Genomic DNA, 26,159 nt, shown 5'->3' on the forward strand with positions numbered 1-26,159 from the left:
CAAAAGATCCAATATATTTCAATTAAAATTTTTTTACGCTTGTATCTGGAGAACTAATATAGTGTAGCCAAACCCAAACTATCACTTAATTCAGTATAATGTGTTTATTTCGTAGAAAATACAAAAACTTGATTTAGGATCCGTTCAAAAATTTTGTGGTCTCTGATCCAAGAACCAATATATTTCAATCAAAAATGTTCTTGCACGTCTTGTATCTGGAGAACTACATACAGTGTAGCCAAACCCAAACTATCACTTAACTCAGTATGATGTGTTTGTTCCGTAGAAAATACGAAAACTTGATTTAGGGTCCGTTCAAGAATTTTGTGGCCCCTGATGCAAAAACTAATTATTATTGACCAATATCGGAATTCTTTTCGGAGAAATCTTTAGATACATTTTTTGGATCATTTCTAAAATTCTTTTTTCTTAACTGTTCTGAGAAAACTGAGTGCTAATTTTCTAGCAGTGCTACAGCATATCCAACTGAACAGTGAATAATGAATATTACTACAGTGTTAAGTACTTATCTTTCTTATCTGCTAATTACCTTTATTTGTACCTTCGGAATAATTCATTATGTACTAATAAGGAATACTGGATGTTTCTAAAGCATAAAGCATATAAATAATTAAATAATTCTAGGGATTAAATAAGATCTTGATAAGATCTCAAATAAGATCTTGAAACATATGGAAAATATAGCTAAATTTTACTGATTCTCATTCCTTATTTCTCTCTGTAGTGCAATGAGGTTTCAATAATGCAACATCGTACTTATTTTGTACAATCTTCACTCTCGTATGTTTTTATATTTATTCTTGTTGATTTAATTTTCAGTTTTTTTTTCAATTTATGTTTATCTTTCATATATTTCTTAATATAGAAAATTTCAATCAATTTTCCATGGCTAAATATGAGAGTGTACGGGAGAGTAATTACCAATAACTCATCCAACATACCGTAAACGATTATTCTTCAGTCAGTTCAATTTTGATACTATTTTTTGGGGAACTAAGTAGATCGGTTTTGCTTTTACTTTTCCTTGGTTACTTGCATGCTTAATTCCAATTGATCGAAATAGTAATCTACAGTTTGCTACGGCTTCTTCATTCTTATCAGTCTTGAAAGATATTTTTCTTAATGTATTTTGACTCGACAGTGCTTTAAGAAAATTAATTTCTTCCAGAACATGTGATTAAAAAGAGGACAAATACCCACAGTTAGTAATATATAAAAGAATATGTGTGTATATATTCGCTTACAAAGAAGACACGTAAAACCACCATATTTAGTACATAGACAGATCTGTACAAAATTCATTCACGTACAAAACAGTTTTCCTTTTTTTAATTTTTGACTCGAGGGGAAACTAGGGAAACTACATGTTCTGGAGATTCAAAAAGCATAGAACGTATCAGAAGTCCTTGAAGTTAGGCAACCCGCATTACATTACAATATTGCAGGTTGTATACTAGTCAGTCCATGCGAAGAACTACAACTTCTGCTAATACGTTATAGAACACGATGGTTTTTTTATTGCTTGTTCATTTTTCATTTGCCCCTATTGACTTGACTCATGAAAATCTTAAGTTTTACGTCCCACGGTTATGCCGACTAGAATAAAAGAGACGGTGATGATGAGAAATGTAGGAAATGGTGGAATGAAGAAAGTGGGAGGAAACTGGAGAACCCCGAGAAAACCCACGCACATGGTGTTTGTCCACCACAAATTTCACTTAACGCGAGTTGGGATCGAACGAAGAACCTCATGCACCAGAGGTGAACGCTCTACCACTGAGCCACCGCGGACCCCGACTTTACTCATGAATTTTTATCCTCCCATCCTCACATTCCTCCAAGTGTATGTGTTATCTACTGAATACAAGGAAGCTCTTCTATCTTCGTTTGTAATAAAGAGTAATATAAAAGAATACATTTTAATATTGATCGTAAATTTTGTGAACACTCAGGAAATTGATTCTGTGTTTGACAGGTTTAAAACTAATGCAAGAAAAATGTGATATAAATTAAATATTGGAGATTAAAACGTCGGCAGTAGCATAAGGGCCTGTCAAATAATATTAATATAGATCAGAATATTATTCAACTAATTCTATTCTTAGAAACAGAAAGAAAAAAAATATACAATATTTCGGATGCCTGAATGAGTATCTTTTTCAAGAATAAAAAAAAAAAAAGCTTAATACATGTTGTGCAACAAGTTCTTCACATGCTTTTACATTCAACATCAGTGGACACTTTTAAATCATTATTATACATCTGGAATATAATAATAAATTACTGAGTATAAATAATAGTTTTGAAATGCACTTAATTTTAAGGAGGAATGAATATAATTTTATTTAGCTTTCACATAAAAGTTAGTTTATTAACATAAACGTCACTTCTATAAATACGTTTTAGAAATTTAAAAGGGTTAAAAGTATACAAACATGTGAAAAACTTTGTGCATAACATGTATTAGGCTTCCTTGATCCTCGAAAAAGAATACTCGCTCACGTATCCGAAATATCGAAAAGTTTTTACTGCGTCTAGGAAAGCAGTTAGATGAGTAATATACTAATCTTGAAACGTACTTCATATGCTCTATCACTCATTCTAATGTTAATATAGTTTAAAAATAGTTTAATTGCAGTCTTGTTTCACCTTTGCTTGGTCTTTACAAAAAAAAAGAAAGAAATGTGATAGAAATGTATTCATACATCTAAATGTAACAATAAAAAAAAATATTTGTTAATGATAGCTGTTAGAAAGTTATATTTAAATTCATGTCTTTCAATGAGTGAAATAAAAATATCATTGAGAATGTAGGAATTTATTTCAGGCGTTGTGTCAAACGTAGGACAATATCCATCATACAAGTATGATATGGAAAAATTTGCGTGCACAGGTCCCTTGTCTCGATTTGCTGATGATCTTAAACCCATGTTAAAAGTATTAGCTGGAGAGAATAAAAGCAAGCTGAAACTTGATTCCGAGGTACGTAAAACTGATTATTTGTCTACTTAAAAGCATTTTTCAGGAATGAATTTTAGAGTTTGTTTCCATACACATTTCAACACAAAAGTGTGATCATTATTGCAACTTATTTCAATTGATGATCGCATGTTTCATCTATTATGCATATATACAGTGTCGACGATTGGACGTTAAAAGTAGAGGGTACAACATATGATCTGAATATTTGTATATCAGTGTTAGTTTCTCTGGTTGTTTCTAACACTTTGTTTAACGAAAGGTTGCATAACTAATAGGATACTATCTTTTTCAGTTAAAATACCGTATATCGTATTTCATATTTTATTAAGTAAATTGACAAGAGCAACGCAAGTAGGTACTAACCCTTTGTACTCTTAAACAACGGAAGTGTAAGAAGAGATTTGATTCCTTGCTCATGAACACCATAAAATTATGTTTGAAAATTTGTGTAATCAGATATTTAATAACAAATTTGCAAAACAAATAAACAGAAAGGATAATATTAATCATAATAATGAATAATGAGGCTTATTTTGTAAAAGTTATATTGAAACTGGGAATTAATGAACAACTTATATTTTTAATTCCACACATGCCATTAAATGTACGTTATTACTATTAGAAAATGAAAGACAGTAAATACTACAAGCATATGCTACGACATTTAAAGAAATACGCAATTACAATATTAATATTAATTGCTTTGAATTGCAATTAAAACGCAATTTCTGTAGCTTTAACTCCACGGGAAGACAAATAACCAATACATACTTACGCAATGGCAAATATTTTATGGTGCCTTTTTTCTATGAACCAGTAATACATAACAAAAAATTTACATTTCCAAATGAAACTATATACATTAATTAGTCACTTCAAAAAAAAAAAAAAAAAAGTGGGAGGAACTGCCCCCTCTTGCCCCTCTAATCGCCGCCCCTGCATATATATAATTATCATATAATTTATTCGGTTGCATAAGGAGCACAAGTTGATGTTGAGAACCAGAAATATTTTCCTGAACTTCTTCCTATATTGATTATATATCAGGCTTTTATAATGTAATGATAAAAGTTTAGACTATAATTGTACAAAATTTTCAAGTATCAACTTCCAACCTGCTTCTCTTGTCTGTCCTCTAAACTTTCATGGACGAAAATACTTTTTCCACAATTAACAATAATAATAATAATAATAATAATAAAACTAACTAATTAACTCTATGGCGTATGGAACCCGGAGGTTCAATGCTACGTTCACAAATGTCCTCCATTCTCTTCTGTACTTAACCAATTGGATCCAGTTTCTACTTTGATTCCCGTTTCTGCGAGATCCATCTTAATATTGTCTTCCCATCTGCCCCTAAGTATTTCTAATGGTCGTTTTTCGATTATATTTCCAGTTAAAACTTTAAAAGCGTTCCTACTTTCTTCTATTCTGGCTACATGACCTGTCCACCTGAGTCTCCAAGACTTGATGACCCTAACAATGTTCCTTAAACAGTATAAATTATGCAGTTCCTCGTTATGAAGTTTCCACCAGTCCCCTTTCCCGTTCCTCTTGGGACCGAATGTTCGTCTCAGGATCTTGTTCTCAAATACTTTCAGTCTATGTTCTTCCCTCAGAGTAAGTGACCATGTTTCGCAACCATACAGGTCAACAGGCATGATTATAGACTTATACATTTTAAACTTCAAATTCCTCGACAAAATTCGCGATGACAAAAATTTTGAATGCAATAATAATAATAATAATAATAATAATAATAATAATAATAATAATAATAATAATAATAATAATAATAATAATAACAATAATAATAATCGTAGATATTCTGTCATTATTGACAGGTCACTTGCCGCAACAGAGAAGCTTTCATACTCCACGGTCTTCCGCTAACCTCTTCGTTCTCACGTACGATTTATCTGTTTTGATATCGTACATTAACTGTAGTTTTCGCTCCCCCTCTCTTTCCTGCCACCATACCCTTTAGCACATCCCTCATGATATAATTCCTTCTTAACCAATGTCCCAACCAGTTTCTGTTCCTCTTCTTAATAATATCTAAAATTGTGCTTTTCTCCCCAACCATTTCTAACACTCTCTCATTCGTTTTCCGCTCAACCCAGTTAATTATTTTCCAGACTCACATTTCGAAAGCTTCTAGCCGTTTTTCATCATTTTTGTGTAATGTCCATGTTTCTGACCAATACAGAACAATAATCCACACGAATCATTATATGAGTCTTTTTCTCAACTATTTATTCAAGACCTCACAAAATAATATTTTCTTCCTGCTAAAGGCTTCTTTGAGTATTCTTATCCTTGCTTTTATTTCACCTTCACACTTCTCATTATCACTAATAATACTACCCAGGTATCGAAAACTAGTCACCTGTTCTTTTTTCTCCCATTCTACTTCTATATTTGACACCGACCGTTTCGTTCCAATCACCATGGCTTTTGTCTTTTTAACATTTATTTTCATCTCATATTCTTCACAACCCATCCTCAAGTTTTCTGATGTCTTATTGATTTTCTTTTCAATAAGAACTCAATAATAACACGAATTTCCTGCTTTTAGTCGCTCTTATCATTGCTGCTATCCGGTACCGATCAGTGTCACAGTCAACTCCTCTCAATGACCGAACATCGATTATGCTAGACCTTATGTCCATTTTACCTTACTGAGGTCATCCCCAACGTATCAGTCCTGGTCCGAGGCTTACCAATAAACACTAAATTAAATAGGCAGAAGAACAAAGCAATCCAGCCAAGACAAATAGAGAATGAAAAGAGCGCCCTGTTATTTTAAATAAGATAGTGCTGCCAACAGTGTTTTGTGAGAAAAAAAAAGTGTTAGAATGCTTAAATCGGGACACACTTTGCAAATAATATATCACGTGGGTTTAAAATACTTTACAATAATAAGACAATTAAAAAACCAGGACAAAAATGTGTTCAGGAAGCTTGTTACCGAAACTTCTCAATATATAGTAAAAAAAACCAGAGCAATCCCTGTTGTCCAGGACATTTGGTCAGCTAGGCAAACCCTATTAAAATAATAACTAAATGCATTATGAGAACTAAAAAGCACTCAGTGCACGGAAAGCACTCTGTGATCCGGACCCCTCCTCCAAAATCCAGATTTTTCTGTACATTTAGTCAAATTTTTAGGAGTGATTTTACAAATTTTAAAATAATTTATTGTAATATAGAATTTAGACCACAAAAGCTTTGGGCCCCTCCAGAAATAAATTCCTGCGTACGTGCCTGATTGTATATATTGTTTGTTTGTATTAACATGCTAGTTGATGCTTATATGATAAATATACTATTTTCTGTAGAACTTCTAAAAATATTGATCGCTACCTAGGCGTTCTCATTTTGTTTTTTGCAGGTTGATATACGTGACATCAAGTTCTACTACATGGAGGATGATGGGGGGTCGTCTTTATCTGCAGTTGACTCAGAAATAAAAGGATGTATACATCGGTTAGTTTGGCATTTAAATGAAGCATATGGTATTAAAGCACAAAAGGTAATGGTAAAGTTATAAGTAAAGATAAAGTTAAAGGTTAGAGTAAGCTTATGGTATTAAAGCGCAAAAGGTACAAGATAAAGATTAAGGTGAGCTTATAATTAACAAAAAAATGGTTACTTACCAATAAATCCTTCCGTAGGGAAACTAAACACTCCTCACACGTATCGGAACAACAAGCTAGTTCCGGTGTTAGCGTAACAATGATAAAAACGGATGAGAGAAAAAGGGTGTGGAGAAAGGAATACATACCAAGAATAGATAAATATAACGTGACGGATGCTAAAATACCACGAGCAGAGCACAATGCGAAAGAATAAGCTGAGTTGAAGGAAGCGCGATGTCTATATTACATCATTATTGTCAGATCCAAAATATATCAAAGGTAGGTAACCAGATTCTATCAATGTTGCCAAAATCCAGATTTAAAGCCAGCTTATATTTGTGAATAAAGAGTGATTCTTTAATCTCCCGTTGTTTCTTTGGTTTTACTGAACCTATCACATTAACCTGCCTTATATTGTGTGAATGTTGTTTTAAGTGAAGCACCAATCGCGACATGCTCTCTTCTTGTGATTTCTTGGATTGTCTAATAAGTTCTTTAATTCGGGTGTTAATATTGCGTTTCGTTCACACCTATATATGAAGAGTCACATTGAGCACAATAAATACCTCACTTATTTAGTCGATCAACAAAATGATTTTTAAATCCGGTAAGATGTTTCTCTAAGCTCTTCGGGGGATACTGGAAGCATATATGTTATGCTTTGCAAGAATACGTTGAAACTTTGTTGATAATTGTGGAAAGTAAGGAATTCCTATCCACGTTTTTGCTTCTTTGGGAATAACTGTTTTAGAAGCTTGCACCGATCTGCGTGTTTGATTAAACCACCCAGTAAGGTAAGCAATTTATCCTCGTTTTTTTTTTTTTTTTTTTTTTTTTTTTTTGTCCCATTTGATAGAAAAACTGTATTTTGTTTTTAAGACCATTTGGACGATCAGAAATTAATAATGTCCTACGAAACAAATTTTTCCAAATATTGGCCTTGTACAGTGGTGGATGGACTGACTGTTGATGTATGTAAGTAGTGCCCGCATTAGGTTTTCGATATACTTTTGTTATAAATTTATTGTGTGATCGAGTAATCAGTAAATCTAAAAATGAAAGACAGTTATCAGATTCACACTCGAGGGTGAATTTCAGCCTAGAATGCTGATTGTTGAATTGTTCAAATATTTGTAAAAGTGTATTTTCATCACATACAAGTAATAAAATCTCATCGGCATAACGGTAATATCTAATATACTTAAATGTATCCCGCTGTAAAATAGAAGTTTCAATTTGATTTAAAACAATATTGGGGATTGTGTGTTGCCCATGACTAAACCATCATTCTGAGAAAAGTGATGATTTTCAAATTGAAACACACTGAAACAAACCTCAAGCAAGTGTAATAAAAAATGAGTTACACAGGCAAATGCAAAATTTTGTAATAACCAAGTTCGTGTACTATTGATAGTAACTAAAGTTCCAATGTTATAGAAAGGTACAAATGAAAAACGTCTATGGATGCAAGTAAAATGGCATTAGCATTTACAAGGGATGATAACTGTTGTTTAACTCAAGAATATTTTTCACAACTTATCGCACTTTTCGCACAGAAACCACTATTGTAATCATTAGATTTTTATTTATTTATTTATTTCTCACCTTCACACGCAATCTTTGCAGCACTACCAAATAGTACATTTGATTGACTGTTTGATCTCGTGGTACAAACTCATGGTGTACAATTTCACGAAAAAAAAAAGAATAAAAAACATCGTTTTGATTTGTGATTTTGATTGCCGAAACTTTTTCGGTCGTGGGGAGTAAGTTGTCTTCCATTGGGAACTTCATCGCGTTGTTTTAGGGTCATACGCGAATACCCAGGTTTCATTACTTGTGATTATTTGGCCCAAAACTTCGCCCTGTCTCTCCAACAGATCTATGCACATTTCCACTCTTCTTTGCTTCTGTTGATCGGTAAGGTCTTTTGGAACCATTTTGGCACACACTTTGCACATGCCAAAGCCTTCAGATAAAATATTTCCACAGTTTCTCTATCAATATTCACTTGTTTTGCCATGAATCGCACTGTCAGTTGCCGATTTGTATGTACAGTTTGACGAACTTCGACTGTTTTCGTCTGTTCGACTCGTTACAGACCGTCTCACCCTCTCGTCATCGGTCACTTGCTCCCTTCCCTACAAAAATCGTTTAACCCATTTGTACACTGCTGTTTTCTTCATGGCATTCTCGCTGTATACCTGCTCTAATATTTCCTATATTTCACTGCTCTTCTTTCTCAGCATCACCAAAAATTCTATTGTTCGTTGCCCCAATTCTAGCGCGACACACACGACAGAATACACGTGCACCGAGAAACAACAATGCACGCCACTCAGCACGAAACCGTCACGCGTCAACGCAAACACTACTGTCAGACACTAAAATAATAGGCTTCTGAAAGAATACAAAATTACTTGTATAGTTGCTCTGTCTCATACAATGGAAAGTTTGCAAACTTAATTGTCAAACCTTGTATGGCAAAGAATGTGTCTTTCCTTTCACATTTGAAAACTAGCTTGGTGATTTTAATCATTCATTAGTGTCTCGTGCTACTGAAATTTACAAAATTTATGCTTTTAACTTGATTTTATTAATATAATGATATGTACTTTATTATTTCTTCTGAACTATGTAGATTATAAGCTGTATTGAGGCAGCAACTTAAGCCAAGTTCTCTTCATAACTGAGTTTGTTATAAATTATAATTGTATTTGATAGAAATAATAGTTAAGGCAAGTGTTCTAACTAAGATGGTTCAGTCATGTCTGAATCTGCTTTTGTTAAGAGGAAGTAGATTAAATTATTTTAGTTGTTTATAATAAATGTCAATAACATTACCAGATGTATTCTAGTTGATCTACACATTAAGAAATTCTCCTCATATAAAAATTGTCCAAATTATAAAAGGTAAATTAAAAAAAAAAAAAAAAAAAATACTTGTGAGTTTAACAACTCTTGAACTTATATAGGTGCCATTCTGTTTCTTCCTTCTTCTTTCTTTCTTTCTTCTTCACTATTATCAGTGTTAAAGGAGGTTCCACTGACTCAAAAAACGTCTTAGTAGGTTATAAGTGATAAGGTTTTTAGGTACTCTCAACTGATTTTTTTCACTAATGTCCAATCCTCTTCTAGGGAAGGAATATTTCAGTGAACACACTTAGACATCTTCATCAGAACTTCTTCATCTCAAGTATAGTTCTTAGATCTAGTTTGTTCTTATTTATTACCACAGTAAGACTATTCATGGCTTTGGATTAATTGTTTTAACAAAAGAGACACTGACCAAAGCTTAAAACTTTACTTTATTTTAAATTATAATTTGTAACTGTTTCGGATATCTAGCATATCCTTCTTCAGACACGATCGAAATTAATGAAAATACAGACATATATATAAATGTTATAACAGAGTTTAAATTCTTTAACCGTCATATATATATTCATTGTTATAAAAAATTATTATAACAACATTTATATATATATGTCTGTATTTTCATTAATTTCGATCGTGTCTGAAGAAGGATATGCTAGATATCCGAAACAGTTACAAATTATAATTTAAAATAAAGTAAAGTTTTAAGCTTTGGTCAGTGTCTCTTTTGTTATTACCACAGCTATTAATGCTTGTGTCATCACAATAGCTTGTGTTGTACTGGTTGTAAACAGCTTTCCATTATTGTTCAATGTACTTAAATAAATCTGAAATGCTTTTAAAAGTATTTCTTTCATGAAAACTAATGTCATTTCAATTTCACCTTTATCTCCTATTTATTTTTCAGGTTCATATAAAAGAATTGGCAAGTTCCGCTGCAATATGGCTTGCTAAAATAAAATGTGCAGAAGGCGCTCCGTGTTTCAGAATAGAACTTGCTAATCGTGAAGTATGTTAATTAACCAGGTTTGATATTTTTTCTGAATACATTATACAATCCTTATGTATTTATCAAGAATATATTGTCTTATACCGAGATAGAATTAGTTCCGTTCAGTTAATTATTTGTAACTGGACTGCTTAATTTAACATAAAACAGATGACTATAAGAAAGCAAGAAAGAATTAAAAGCACTGTGACCACTCGGAAATATTAAGAGTTGCACTAGACACCTAACGCTGCTTTCATGCAAGAACAGAAAACTTTGAATTCAAGGAGTAGTAAATATATTCAACCAATAATATGGCACAATTAATGCCTTCATGCATCTAAAGGTTTAAAATGTTTCTGAAGGTAATAAACCCTCGTTAATCTTTTCTAATTGCGGGAATCAGTTGACCGAATTAACGAGAGTACGGATTAACTGAAATCACGTAAAAGAACAGTACGAAGTGCATTATAGTAACAAAACACGCTTGTTAGGATGCATTAAAGAGCATAGACCTAAGTATACATACAATAATGTTGAGTACTTTAACGATATCCACAACAATGGGCAAATACAGTGTAGTCTTCTACACTGTCTTAACTATCACGGAACTATGTGACGAATGCAATTGTTATTTCTAGCTTCATTTAAAACCTTGTATCCTACCTTTTTTCTTTTACCTGTCTGAATTAAGCGAAGTCCGGTTTACTGCATATTCGTATTTTCATTGTTGAACAAAATTGTATTTAATATCCTAATTATAAAAGGTAGGGAGGCACCATAGTCTAGTGGTTAGAACGTTAGATTCATGTCCGCGTGGTCCCGGGTTCGATTCTCGGCCGGTGTTTCCCCAATTTACGGCTTCCACACAGCGTCATGACGGCCACTAGATCTAGAAAGCTCACAATACGCGTTAGAGCGACGGCGCGCGCTGATTACGCGTTCGTCGTTAGAGGCTGGATGCAGTTTCACCAATCACTAACAGATGACGTGAAGCGGCTCAGGCCCACAAATCAGGCAGTTACGCCAAGTGGTGCTGGGTTAATTATAAAAGGTAATCATATCAGTCTCTGCATCACATTATCCTGGAATATTATACAATCTCACATAAGATATTTATAATGTTGGTTGTAGGAAGACAACGGTCACAATAAGAATCCTTATAGGCTAATATGCGTAGAGGCACGAGTTTTTGGCAATGCACGATAAAATGAAACGATTCAGAATTAGGTAGTTTTCAGTTTCTTGACGATATATGATATTCTATGTGTATTTTCATTGGTTTCCGTTGCGCGATAAAACGTGAAATTGACAGTTTTGCGCGAAATTTCTAACAATATGCGAAATAATGCGAAATTTTAAAAATACGTTTTCATTAATTTTTTAAAAAAGAAAACGCCAGTTTTCCGCTGACGGAACGGTAGAACGTGGCATGAACAATGCATTTTGGGTAATTCGGACACGGCTATAGAGAACATGTTGCGCGTAAGCTATCACCATCGCAGCTGGATGGGGGGAAGGAGCCGTTTTAATTAGCTTACCAATGGCATGAACGGGTGATAAGTGACAAACGTACAACAATGACGGAGAGAAATATGGAAACATGTAACATGCTTATGTTTAATGCTTATATGTAACTTGTGCCATATATGATTTTCTATAAGTGAAATTTACAATGTCAAGTAAAATATTCAGTGTATTTTGATTTTAGATAATTAATGGTTTATTTCTATAGTGATCTATGAATAAAAGGAACAATTTTAAAATGTCAGGGAATATCTTTTGCACAAGAGCTACAAAATGCGAAACTTTATATGGAAAAATGCGACAAAACGCAAAATATGATAAACAAAACGCGAAATTTTCAAATTCTTAGTGCGAAAATCTCGTGCTACTAAATATGCGCCAAACGTTTCCGTGTATCACACTTATTCCTAATAGCAAACTAAATGTCTCTATCTGCGGTATCACCTGCCTGCCTGACGCCCCAACATCGGGCATTTCAAGTTATGTGAAAGATATATATAGCATAACACCGATAAAGTGAAATTAATCAAGAAATCTGCATCGTTCATAGAAAGACATGCAAGATTTTTCATTCGAACGAATGAATCAAAATTAAATTCAGACATGGATAATATGGATAAGAGTTGGAATAATAATATTGAGATTTTCACCGTTACTACACCAACCACTCAAGGAGAAGCACAGAAATTTAAGATATATATATTCTATGAAGTAGCAAGAAGTGGCGTATTTACTCGCGTAAAGATTTAAACGTTTCCCATACATCCTATCCCCATCAAAATCTTTTCTTACCTATCTTAAAAGTGCGGACAGTGCCATTGAAAATTTGACGTTTAACACGGTTTTGTAAACAATATATAATAGTTGATAAGATAAAGATATCTTTTGAATTTTTTGATGAAATTATTTTTCAAGTGGCTTACATTGCAATAAATACATTTTATACTTATACATCCCATATAATGATTATTCTCACTTCCACTAAGTACGATACTACATTAAGGAAACATGAGTGATAATTTTAAATATCGAAGCAGTGGATTTCTCGAAGGAAAAGGCGGAATAACTTGTTCCCTTCCTTTTGTGCCTCTCTAAGTAAGATTTACGTTATTCTAAAACCTGCATTTTCTAGGGAGAAAAAGTCAATTCGCTCCCTTACTGCAACCAAGCACCATGTCGTCTGCTCTGCAAGGGTGAAACATCATTCAGTTTTCACATTCAATTGTTGTCTGAGGTAAGAGATTTTTTTTAAGTAAAACTGAGGGCTTGAATATAGCGAAGAAGCCAGAGAAAGCTGTGCCTTTGACCTGTTTCAATTCGTATAGTTTAATTTATGGTTTCATACAGCCCAGTTTGTTTATGTAATTTTAATTTGCTAAGGAGTAAAGCAGATTGTTCATCTTTTGACATAAGGTTGTATGTGATATTGTACTACTTTTTTTGTAAAGATCGAAAAGACTTAGGTTCCTTTCTGTGCAAATCTGTGCAAATAAGATGACAATGGAACACACGAGTGCTAGCTGTTCCAGGTTCACGAATTCGGGAATTTTGTCTTGTACAGAAATGAACCAGCCAGTGTATGATTGATCATTGACCAAGTAAAATTATGTCCCTTTGGTTTCCTGAATTTTATAATAATATAAGGTTATTTTAAATGGCAGACCTAATCATCACCTTACAGAATTTAAAGCAACAACAAAATCTTACAATACGTATTTCCAAAGTACTGAACATAATTCTATGAAACGGTTAACTTTGTGCTCATTAAGTGATAAATTGCCATGTTAGTCATATTACTTTGTTACTGGAAAGGAAGGAGTTCGAGATACATCAGACTCAGACTTCATTGATACATGTAAATAATTTTTATGTAAATAGTGGGCGTCATGAATAGTCCCAAAAATCATCTCCATCCAACTATTGCACTAACCACTTGCGTACCAGTGACATCCATGTGGATGTCATAAAATACTTCGTTGCAAAATACCAGTGACATCCATGGGGATGTCATAAAATACTTCGTTGCAAAATACCAATAACATCCATGGGAATGTCATAAAATACTTCGTTGCAAAATACCAGTGACATCCATGGGGATGTCATAAAATACTTCGTTGCAAAATACCAAGAACATCCATGGGAATGTCATAAAATACTTCGTTACAAAATACCAGTGACATCCATGGGGATGTCATAAAATACTTCGTTACAAAATACCAGTGACATCCATGGGGATGTCATAAAATACTTCGTTGCAAAATACCAGTGACATCCATGGGGATGTCATAAAATACTTCGTTACAAAATACCAGTGACATCCATGGGGATGTCATAAAATACTTCGTTGCAAAATACCAGTGACATCCATGGGGATGTCATGAAAACATATCCATTATTAAGGGTCGTATTAATCCTGAAAATGAAATTCTTTAGAGGATTCATGGCACGAGTTAGTTCTAATTTTTCTCCTTTCGTGACAAAACCTTACTCACCGAAAAAAAAAAAAAGTTTTGTCTCAGTAGATGGTAGGCCACAGGGAGCATTTAATTACAATATACTTTTTTTTTTTTACGATAAACAATTAGCAAATTCGAAACCGTATTTCGATATCGGAAAAAAGAAAAAAACTTTGAGTCGTTCTATTTCAAATCAACCATCTATGAAAAATTCATGATCTCAGATTTTGATAACTTTTTGTACATCGAAAGACATTTTTGAGAATAATTATTTCGCAAAATAAAACTTTTCCAGCCTTATACTTAATTAGTAATTAATTATGAAAGTAGCTTCAAGGTCACGACTCAAATACGGCTGTTTTTTTGCATTTTATCGTCTATTTCAATAACCTTAAAAGCTATGAAGCTAAAAATTTTCATCCGCATGTAATTTTGCCTGTAAATTTCAAATCTGCAATCAAAACTAATAAATACCACATATATGTAGAGTAATAGCAGCATTTATTGGCCCAAGTTCAGGCTCCGGAATGAGCATATAGTGAAAGTTGTATATGTGTGAAATTTTTGCACAAGGTGAAAAAATACCTATATTTTGTTTGAGCCAAATTTGATTTTGGGTATTTGAACCTAAGGCCCAAAATAAAACTTCTAATATGTAGTAAAATTTTCAGTAGTAATGAATCTGCAAGGGATTAATACATTCTTCAAATGGCTATTTCAGGTTAATGAACTACGGAAATCACCCAGAACAGCCTTGGAAGGTGATCGCGTAATCAGTGACCATTTGAAACATGACAATGTGGCTATATATGAATTCTTAGCAGTGTTCTTGGCAAACTTAAAAACGGAGCTACCATTCCTTATGTCATATATTTCAGTGATGGCTCTGGGGCTCAATATAAAAATTGTAAATGTTTCAAGAACATTTGTATGAACAAATCAGATTTTGGTCTTACATGTGAGTGGCATTTCTTTGCCACTTCACATGGTAAAAATGTTTGCGATCGCATATATGGAACGACAAAGCGATTAGTTACTCGTGCGAGTTTACAGAGTACAACTGCGAACTAAATATTAAATGCACAGCAATTTCATAAAGGGGCTGTGGACAATATCACATCCATTAGATATTTTTTTTGTATCAAATGTAGATGTTCAGCAGCATCGCACGACTCAATAAAATAGGTTTATCAGTGCGAAAATAATACCTGGAACAAGAAATAATCATGCTCATTCCTGATAATGAAATAAGTTTAGAAACTGGATTAATTTCCTCTACATCAATGGAACACCTACATAGAGTTTGGGTAGATAGAAAAACACAAACAGAAGACATCAAAAGTAAAAGTCTTGGATCCAGGAAAATTTATAGCGTGTGTCTATCGCTGCAAATGGTGGATTGGGATGGTGCTGGAATATTCTGAGGAATATCGGGACTACAACACAAAGTTCTTACACCCTGCAGGGACCGATTCTACTTTTCACTGGCCTGGAACCGACGATATCGTACCGGTATGGATGCTAGCTGGTCACATTCTTATTGACACTATGGAAAATCACATAGTGTGTCACATGAGACTGTTAATAAAATTAACGATTTGTTCAAGAATTTCAGTAAATATTGATACATTGTACAATACTGATTTTAGTAGATAAGGCAACTGTTATTTTTTGCTATAACTGCAGGCAGGGGTACCCAAAGAAAATTTTCTAGGGGGTACTATTCCATGGCTTCCTATATCATGTCTGGTAGTTAATATATGTGGTTTGCTATATTACATATACATTTTCGTGAGCCACGGAGCCCTGTCCCTCTTCGGGTCCCCATGATTGTAGGCTACTGTGTGGAATAGTTGTAATAAAAGTTATAAAGTATCAAATAGCCTATATCATTATTTCAGGAGCTCGTTAAGAGGCAAAAGACACATTCAGATTTTTGGGGGACCTTAGGTTCAAATACCCAAAACCAAATTTGGTTGAAACAAAATATAGGCATTTCTTCACCTTGTACTAAAATTTCACACATGTACTACTTTCACCACATGCTCATTCCGGGGCCTCAACTTGGGACCTAAATGCTGCTGTAACTCTACACCTATACAACATTCATTAGTTTTGATTCCAGATTTGAAATCTACAGGTAAAATTACATGAGGATGCACATTTTTAGCTTCATAGCACTTATAGTTATTGAAATAAACACTAAAACGCTAAAACAGCTGTGTTTGAGTCGTGATCTTGAAGCTAATTGCGTGATTAATTACTAGTTACCTATGAGGGCTGAAAAAGTTTTATTTTGGGAAATAACTATTTTCAAAAATATCTTTCAATGTACAAAAATTAGCAAAATCTGAGACCATGAAATTTTAAAATGCTTTTACTTTGGTTGGTTTGAGATAGAATGGCCCCTTTGTCTTTGATGTCCAGTCAGTGTTTCCAACACGAAGCAACATATAATCCCTTCAAATCCCTTCAGAACATCAAAATTTCCCTTTTTCAGTCCAAATGTTCCACAATGCATTTAAAAAGAAATATCAGTAATATGGATCCTCTCCTCACGCATGCATAATAACTATGCCCTATATAACGGTCTAGAAAGTCTTCTAACAATAAATGAAAACCTGGTATTACAGCACGCACATAGAAAAATGACACCTGGAACGCAAGGGGTTAAAGACATCCGATTACGAAGGATTGACACACAAATGGATTAATAACATCACAATGACACAGTTAAACATAATGAAAATGTAAAACGAACAGGAAAAGAGAACGTCCGATTGATTAGAAACACAGCTTTTCTTTAAAGTTAGCAAAGAAGGCATTGAAACTTAGAAGACATCAAGAGGATAGCGAGTCAATGGACAAAAGCAATTACACTGAACTATCTAGCTTGCAAAATATGATTAGAAATTTGCAAACTGTTTGTTGAACGCAACTAAATTTTTGGTAGAAACTTCCAATAGAATTCAAAACGACTTCAGCATCTACATAGCAGAAGAAATGTTTAATGAACTAGGACATGGAATTTTCAATTTTCCCTTTTTGCAATATTACTTAACAAAATAACAGGTGTACCAATAAGTTCCAATTTTCAACATTGCTACACTTCGTGACAAAGAAAACTCCTCCGTTGCTAAGCGGTTAGCGTACTCGCCTTTAGCGCGGGAGACCCGGGTTCGATTCCCGGCGGGAGCTCATGTGGTTTGGATTCCACGTTAATCAGTAGGTCCACGTCTCATATAGCCTCGCTGGTGAACGGGACGTTAAACTCAAAATCAACTCAACTCGTGACAAAGAATGGCAAGGCGGAGAAGTGATTCCTACGACTTAAAGATGTTACTCGAAACTGATCAGACTCAGCATTGGCTGAACACCAATGGCACTGATTTCTTATAACTTTGGGATATTGAGCGGGAGGCTGAGGGGAGGGAGAAAGTTATATAGTCAGATATGATCAAAAAGAAAATAATGAAAATGTTAATACAAATACAGAATCCAAGCAAACTTTGGGAAGGGGCCTCGCGCTGCTGCTGAACACATGTAAAGATGAAATGAAGTCTTTAACTTGACTTTCCACGATTATGTGATTTAGACTAAAGAAGACAGAATTACCAAAGAATGATAGTGTGAGAGGAAAAGGGAAAACCAAGAAAAAACCCACGACTGCTGCTATTAGTGTTACTAACAAATGATAATATTACTTGAGTGTTTGTCCATACCAAAGGTTGTATTCCCATTTATGATCTGTTCTCCAGTCGGAAATAGCACCACATCCCACTGCATCGAAAAAAAATATTTAATAATAACGTTTTGCTCTTATCTATCTATCTATCTACCTATATCTATATCTATATCTCGACGTAAAACTCAAAGATTTCATTTTTTCTTTAAAATCCCCCTCCTATAGATTTAACACTCGAAGTATTGATTATAAAGATGTTTTAAATTCAGACAGAAATATAGGCAAAAAGCTACTCACTGCAAAAAAGTATAGCGCTTTCGGAAAGCACTGTTTCAATCTTCAGCCTAAAAACAATTCGAATAGGATTCTGGTTCCACGTATTTCAGCAAAAATTAAGAAGATACTACAAAAATATAACATCAAGGTTTCAGAAGTCTCTTCTAAATCTATAGAAAAATACATAACAAATTTTAAACTATTTTTTTACTGATTCTCAACAAAGTTGTGGTGTTTATCGGATTAAGTATCAATGCGACAAAAATGTATATAGGTCAAGCAAAAAGGAATATTTGTACCAGAATAGCTGAGCACATTCGCTCATAGCTTACAACAATTGTCTGGATTGGCAGCGCATCATAAAGACAATAACCATAACATTGCTAATTCATGTCTGATAGAGAGAAAAAAAAAAGCAATAACTGAATGAAAAATCAAAGAAACCTATTACATTCATAAAGAAAAGCCTCCATTCAATTTAGATAAAGGAGATATAAATGCAATTAGGAGCACTCTTTTCAGTATATATTTCCGCTATCTGGAAGGTAATAAAAAATGTTACCCTATGTTTTAAATCCTCTTCGAATTGTTTCTAGGCTGAAGATGGAAACAGTGTTTTCCGAAAGCGCTATGGTTTTTCGCGCTGAGTACTAGCTTTTTGCCTATATTTCTTTCTAAGTACGAGTGGTGTTGGGAAAGTCATGTCTATGGCGGGTTAACAAGAAAAGCAATGAGCTGGGGGGAAAAACCGTTATTATTTTTTAATGTAATCATCTTCCAGTTCTACACATCGTCTCCAGTTTGTTCCAAGTGACTCAGTGCCTTCAACATAAAAAGATTTCTCCTTGGAGTCAAAGAACTGAATCACAGCACCTATTACCTGCTTGTCACTTGAAAATCGCTGGCTACTGAGGATTTTTTCAAATGACGAAACAGATTATAATCACTTGAAGCTAGGTCAGGACTGTAAGCTGGGTGGAATAGTTGAGTCATTCCCTGTTCTGTGATACAGCCTGCGCAAGATGGGATGTGTCCAGACGCATTGTCATGAGGAAGCAAAGTTCGACGATTTGCAATTCTGAGTCGTTTATTCAAAACTGCTCTGCGTAAATCTTCATTTTTTTTTTTTTTAAGTAGTTCTTGTGATGGTATGTCCCTTTGGTATAGCTTCAAGCAAAAGAATTCCTTCCCTGTCCCAGAAAACAGTTACCATAACCTTGCCAGCCGATTTCCTTGCCCTGAATTTTTTTGGAGTTGATGACTTCTGATGCTTCCACTGCATGGACACTTGTTTAGATTCTGGGTCATACCAGTGAGCCCATGTTTCAGCCCCTGTTACTACATGCTGGTAGAAGTAGTAATCTCCTTCCATAAAACCCAAATTTTCTGACACATTTGCACCCAAGTTTCCTTCTGAAAAACGTTCAAATTATGAGGAACCCATCTGGAACAGATCTTTGTGAGCCAGTAGGCCTTTGTGTTCGTGTAGAATATCCCAAACACTATGAATATCAATCCTTACTTCCTCCGCTATTTCGCTATTTCTAAAATCGGACATTACCAATTTTTGTACAATTTCCACGACTTCAAGTGAAGTTTCTGGTTTTGGCTGACCACTCCTAGGCTCATCTTCGACGTTCGTTTTACCACAGTTAAATGAGCTTATCCATCTTGTTACCTGTCGATGCAACAGTGCATCATAACCATACACTTCCACCAAGTTTTGATGAATTTCATTAACATTGACGCTCTTACGAAAAAAAAAAAAAAAACCGAATCACATGTTTCTGTTCTAAATTAGTGTTTTCTGGGTTTTGCTCAACTTGTTCACTTGTGGAGACTCTGGTGAAATGGTCATCACTTGACATTTTCCCTTGAAATCTTGTCCATCTTCCTAAATATGCTTGTTCTTTATGGCTAGGTTGCTTTCATTCTCCTAAAAGAGAAAATAGAAGTAGTTAGACATAACTTTCCTAACACCCCTCCTATTATCACCGCTCGCAATATAGCAATATGTTTTTAATTCATTTACTTGTTTAGAAACGTCTACTTATAAAATAACCTCAAAATACATTTCAGCTCCGTATTATCCGATGTTTTCGTTATCCAAGATAGGCTCGGTATCAATGACCTTGGATAATCGGGAGTGTACTATATATATATATACATGAAAAACTACTGTACTTTAATACTTTACCTTATACTATTGAAGTTTTATTATGTGCAGATAATTTTAATGTCTCTGCTTATGTGCTGACTTTCCAGGGACACAGTATTTTAAATTTTCTAATCAAATTGCTTTATTCCACACACTGATTTTCTACTTTCTTCCAAAGGTTATAAACTTGACTCCTATTAATGTACTGAACTTCCAGATCGGTTTAATCACTGAAAGTCACTAATTAAAATTTATGAAAAATTACATAACTAATAATGTTAAAAACTTACAGAGAACAATTATTATTCAAAATCTGGTTTACATAAGGCTTCAGAGCTGCGAATCATTATAACTGCTTAATTCTTGAACAGTATGAAAAATTGCTAACAAAAATATGCTTACATGTCCAGTATGAAAAATTTATCTATACGGGTGATTACAGATCCAAATACACATAACTGCGCTTGAAAACCTTAACAATTTTAGCTCTTAGAGTTTATGTGTGTTCCAGACATCAAGTAAGCACCTTTTATTTTGATTTCCATATGCTTATACTGGGACTTGCTTGTTATAACCTATACATCTACATAATTATTCATAATTACTTAGCTTTCAAACACAAAGAGCTCATCTTCGGAATATAGACAAGCAAGAAAACACATTAAAAATAACTACAGAGAATTAGAACTTTTCCGATCGTATATCATAGACCTTCTCCAATATTTCGACGGAAGAACGAGGAGTGAGATACGATCGAAGTAGAATTTAATGAGAGAGAGAAAAACCCGAAAGGGGACACATGACCCACTGAAAGTTAGTATAGAATTACGCACACAAACAACACGGACAGGTTATAAAAGTTCAGCTAAGTGTTCTTATTTTGTACCTTCTGCATGTATGTGTTTTGTAAGTCTCTTCTATTCCAAATTTAGTATACGTACTCTAGATTTCTTTCGTTATCTTGCTACCTTATATATTGTTATTTTATTTTATCGTTACAGGGCAGAATAAATCCGTTCTGGGAATTTATTAAATATCTATTTTTCTTATCCAACCATACGTTAATAAGCATTCTTACAGCTTTAGTTGAGACTTGGGGTGTTAACGTTGGTGGCGCTCAGCATGCACATCTTCTCAATCAATTCACAAACCTCTCTGAGCATTTACAAGCAAGTATATTTTAATTAATAATTAACTAGATAATTATACCGCTAGTAATTCAGTGTAGTGTTTACGCTAACTTTGGTCTTACTTATATTAGACAATAAAATAAGATCTAACGAAAGCACTAACTGTAGAATATGCATTAAAAAAATGTATGCACGCTTCCAGGAAGAGAAAACTTGTACCAAAATTCTAATACTAAAGTGTACACACATTAACCCTCGCACTATCTGGGTATTTTTTGTAACACAGACTACCAAGTTGGGGGTCATATTGTGTCCATCTGTTATGAGTAAATATATCTGGCAAAAGAAACAAATTAGAAATTTTCACAAAAAATCTACAGAGACTAAAGCCAACAGTACACAGGATAAGACTAAGACTATTTATTATGCCGCCATCTAGGAGTGACACTTCTAAATGTCAGTAACGGGGGGAGGTACTTTTTTGAACAACTTAAAATAGCGAATTTATGAGACACACTAACGGGAGGGAGGTACTTTTTTGAACAACTTAAAATAGCGAATTTATGAGACACAATAACGGGAGGGAGGTACATTTCTGAACAACTTAAAATAGCGAATTTATGAGACACACTAACGTTAGGGAGGTACTTTTTTGAACAACTTAAAATAGCGAATTTATGAGACGCACTAACGGGAGAGAGGTACTTTTTTGAACAACTTAAAATAGCGAATTTATGAGACACAATAACGGGAGGGAGGTACTTTTTTGAACAACTTAAAATAGCGAATTTATGAGACACACTAACGTTAGGGAGGTACTTTTTTGAACAACTTAAAATAGCGAATTTATGAGACGCACTAACGGGAGAGAGGTACTTTTTTGAACAACTTAAAATAGCGAATTTATGAGACACAATAACGGGAGGGAGGTACTTTTTTGAACAACTTAAAATAGCGAATTTATGAGATACACTAACGGGAGGGAGGTACTTTTTTGAACAACTTAAAATAGCGAATTTTTGAGACACACTAACGTGAAACTCTCAAAATGAACAATACACGTGATAAGACTAACAGCCAAATTCAGAAAAGGCAGGATACAGCTATTTATTACATTGCCATCTAGGAGTGATAATACTAAATGTCAGTCACATCTCCTACCAATGGGAAGGGGTTACTTTGTGTCCCTCAACTTAAAATAGTAAATTTTGAGACACACTAATGTTCAATTTGAATCACCGTAAGGTATTCACTTTAGCTTAACATGTTGAGCAACATATTTTCTTAGGATTTTAAAGAAACGATTAGAAGAGCAATTACAAACGTATACTGTGATGGGCACAAAGTATCCCCCCCTCCGTTCTTAGTCCGAGGGTTAAAAGTGAATGGAAGTCGCGTTTTAGTTTTAACAACAAGAATGCTTGAACTGCTAATCAACCATTAGTTTTCAGACGCTGTTGAGGCACTATTGAGTTACCAAAATTACTAGTGATCGGTTAGTTGGATTGGAGTTTGGTGTCTCTTTCAGCACTAAGGGTATATGAGACTGGGACCTACAATTCGGTTGAACCTAAATCACCGTAATGCGTTCAAATTTAGTGATTGGTTAATTGTATTGAGTTTGGTATCTCTTTCAGCACTACGGGTACATGAGACTTGAACCTACAGTTTAAGGTTGAATCCTAATTACCGTAATGCGTTCAAATTTAGTGATTGGTTAGTTGGATTGAAGTTTGGAATCTCTTTCAGCACTAAGTTTATATGAGACTTCAACCTATAGTTTAAAGTTGAACCCAAATCACTACAATGCGTTCAAATTTAGCGATTGGTTAGTTGGATTGAAGTTTGGTATCATTTTTATCAGACTTGAATCTACAGTTCAAGGTTGAACCCAAATCACCGTATTGCGTTCACATTTAGTGATTGGTTAGTTGGATTGGAATTTCTTATCGCTTCCAGCACAAAGGCTCTAAGAGACATGATCTTATAATTTAAAGTGGAACCCAAATCACCATAATGAGTTCAAATTTCAGTGGTCTTCCAAACCCGGGACCAAACTGGGAATCAAACCCGGGACCGTAAAATTGCTACTGGAAATGCTGAACTTGACATTGGAATTTGTCTACTGAAACAGTCCAATACCAATGCCGAGGAAGCTGGATTTATTGTATTGCTGTACGAGACGCTACTATACATCATATACTGTGCAATAACTTTCGAATATCTCGCAAATACAAACAATAGTTCAGTAGCACACTTCTATGTACTCGAACAATATTCTCAAATTTCCACTACCTCTTATAAATGTTTTTGTGCTGTTCGAAGGACAATCGTGCTTTCGCCATTGTTTCTCTTTCTATACTGACACCTGGATCGCACGATGATTTCATCTATTTAGCACCACAGCATTCTTTTAATTAATGCCATCTGTGAAGCGATCATCATACTACGATACATTCCTACCGCCATTCACTCTAATTTCGAAAAGTAACTATAATGTGGATACAACTTTGGCAACTCTAGTATATACCTACGTAGTAATAATAACTTTGTTATACTTTTGGCAATGTTTCATTGGCTTCACACATTATGAAGGTGTGAGCAAAATAAATGACACGTCTCTTTTAATCTGACTTTTTTTTTTTTTTTTTGAAAATATCTCCGTTTTCTTTATATGTTCAAAATTTTGGAAGGTTTCTACAGCAAAGAAGGTTAATGACAAACACATTTTCAATGTTCATGTTCAATGTTATTTTAAAATAAAGTAATTAGAAGAAGAAAAAAAACAATTTGTTCAAAAACACGAAAATTACCAACTCTGTTGAAAAAAGTATTTTTCTAGACGGGAAGGGAATTCTGTAGTTCAACATAGAACTGAGACCTTTACGTTACTGACAGTGAGAACAATGTCGATTCATATCCACAAACGAAACATTTAAACAAATATTTCTAACATTTCTTATATCCATGCAAACAAGAAATTCCGATATAACATACAGACTCCATATAAATAAAGAAAACAATGGAAATTATCTAGGGAAAGAGACGAATCAGAACACAATCATATTGAAAATAATTGAATTGGATGAGGTTCCCTGGCACCTTATTTGTATATCTTTTAAAAATTTGAAATTCTGTAATAACTTTTTTTTTTAATTAAGCCGCAATGGATCGCTTGTACCGAACAATATTGACTTTGGAATGCAACATGAAATATTATTGGTAAAGGAAGTGACTATAGCAATTTTGAAGGAAGATAGGAAAGTATCCTTGAATTTCAGTTCGTTCAATTCAGTTCAGAATAATACAATATTCCGAATTTATATATTGGAGCTTATTTTAGGGTTATTCATATTTTTATACCTAGGTAACAGCTGTCACAATTAAGAGAACAGATATTATAAACCTACAAGTGATTAAAGAATAGTGGTTACTTAACGTCACTAAAATATAGTCTGAAAAAAAATTCTGTTTTTGCCTGGAAAACCTGGAAAAGTCAGGGAATTTTATTTGTCTTAAATAGTAGACACCCTGAAAGAATTTGAAAAGGCAATAATTTCAAGAACCTAACTAAGTAACTAACTCTATGGTCTATGGAACCCAGACGTTCAATGCCGCATTCACGAAAGGTCTCCACTGACTTATCCTTACCCAACTGGATCCAGTTTCTACTTTGTATTCGTATTTTTGCGAGATCCATTTTAATATTGTCCTCCCATCTGCTCCTAGGTCTTCCTAATGGCCCTTATCCAGTTGGTCTTCCAGCTAACACTTTGAAAGCGTCCTACTTTCTTCCATCCTGTCTACATGACCTGCCCACCTGAGCCTCCTAGACCTGATAACCCTAACAATGTTTGGTAAACCGTATAAATTATGTACTTCCTCGTTATGAAGTTTCCGCCCATTTCCTTTTCTCTTGGGTCCGAATATTCGTCTCAGGATCTTGTTCTCAAATACTCTCAGTCTATGTTCTTCATTCCGAGTAAGTGACCATGTTTCCCAGCCATACAGAACAAGAGTCATGATTATCGTTTTATATATTTTAAGCTTCAAATTCCTCGACAGAATTCGTGACGACAAGGGATTTTGAACTGAATAATAACACGAATTCCCTGCTTTTAGTTGACATTTAATTTCTTGTGAATATGGTTTTCAAGTATCTGTGAAACAATTTGAAGAGAGACACTTACTTTACCACAGAAATCAGGATAAGAATTTTCATAGCCAAAGAAGCATTTAACAAGAAAAGATCACTTATAACTAGCAAGCTTAATATGGTATTAAGGAACAAGTTGGTCAAGTGCTATATGTGGAGCATTGGACTGGTATGGTTGAGAAACTTCAATATTATGAAAGTTAGGGAAGAAATATTTAGAGAGCTTCGAAATGTGATGTTGGAGGAAGATGAAGAAGAT

The 26,159-nt window shown here is 34.2% G+C and overlaps 1 protein-coding gene across 2 annotated transcripts in view; it reads left to right on the forward strand.

The window, feature by feature from the left end:
- Positions 1-26,159, forward strand: part of LOC145662994 (fatty-acid amide hydrolase 2-like) — a 93,502-nt gene that overhangs the window by 60,201 nt on the left and 7,142 nt on the right. The window contains exons 6-9 of one of the 2 annotated variants that reach the window (XM_081729102.1): positions 2,849-3,003; positions 6,401-6,541; positions 10,432-10,533; positions 21,616-21,783. In XM_081729102.1, coding sequence (XP_081585228.1) covers positions 2,849-3,003; positions 6,401-6,541; positions 10,432-10,533; positions 21,616-21,783 — 566 coding nt within the window. The remainder of the gene's footprint in view (positions 1-2,848; positions 3,004-6,400; positions 6,542-10,431; positions 10,534-21,615; positions 21,784-26,159) is intronic. The other variant, XM_081729103.1, reaches the window with a different exon arrangement.

Source organism: Thermobia domestica, chromosome 10, assembly GCF_964235325.1.
Source record: "Thermobia domestica chromosome 10, izTheDome1.hap1.1, whole genome shotgun sequence".
In the NCBI taxonomy this organism is placed as follows: domain Eukaryota; kingdom Metazoa; phylum Arthropoda; class Insecta; order Zygentoma; family Lepismatidae; genus Thermobia; species Thermobia domestica.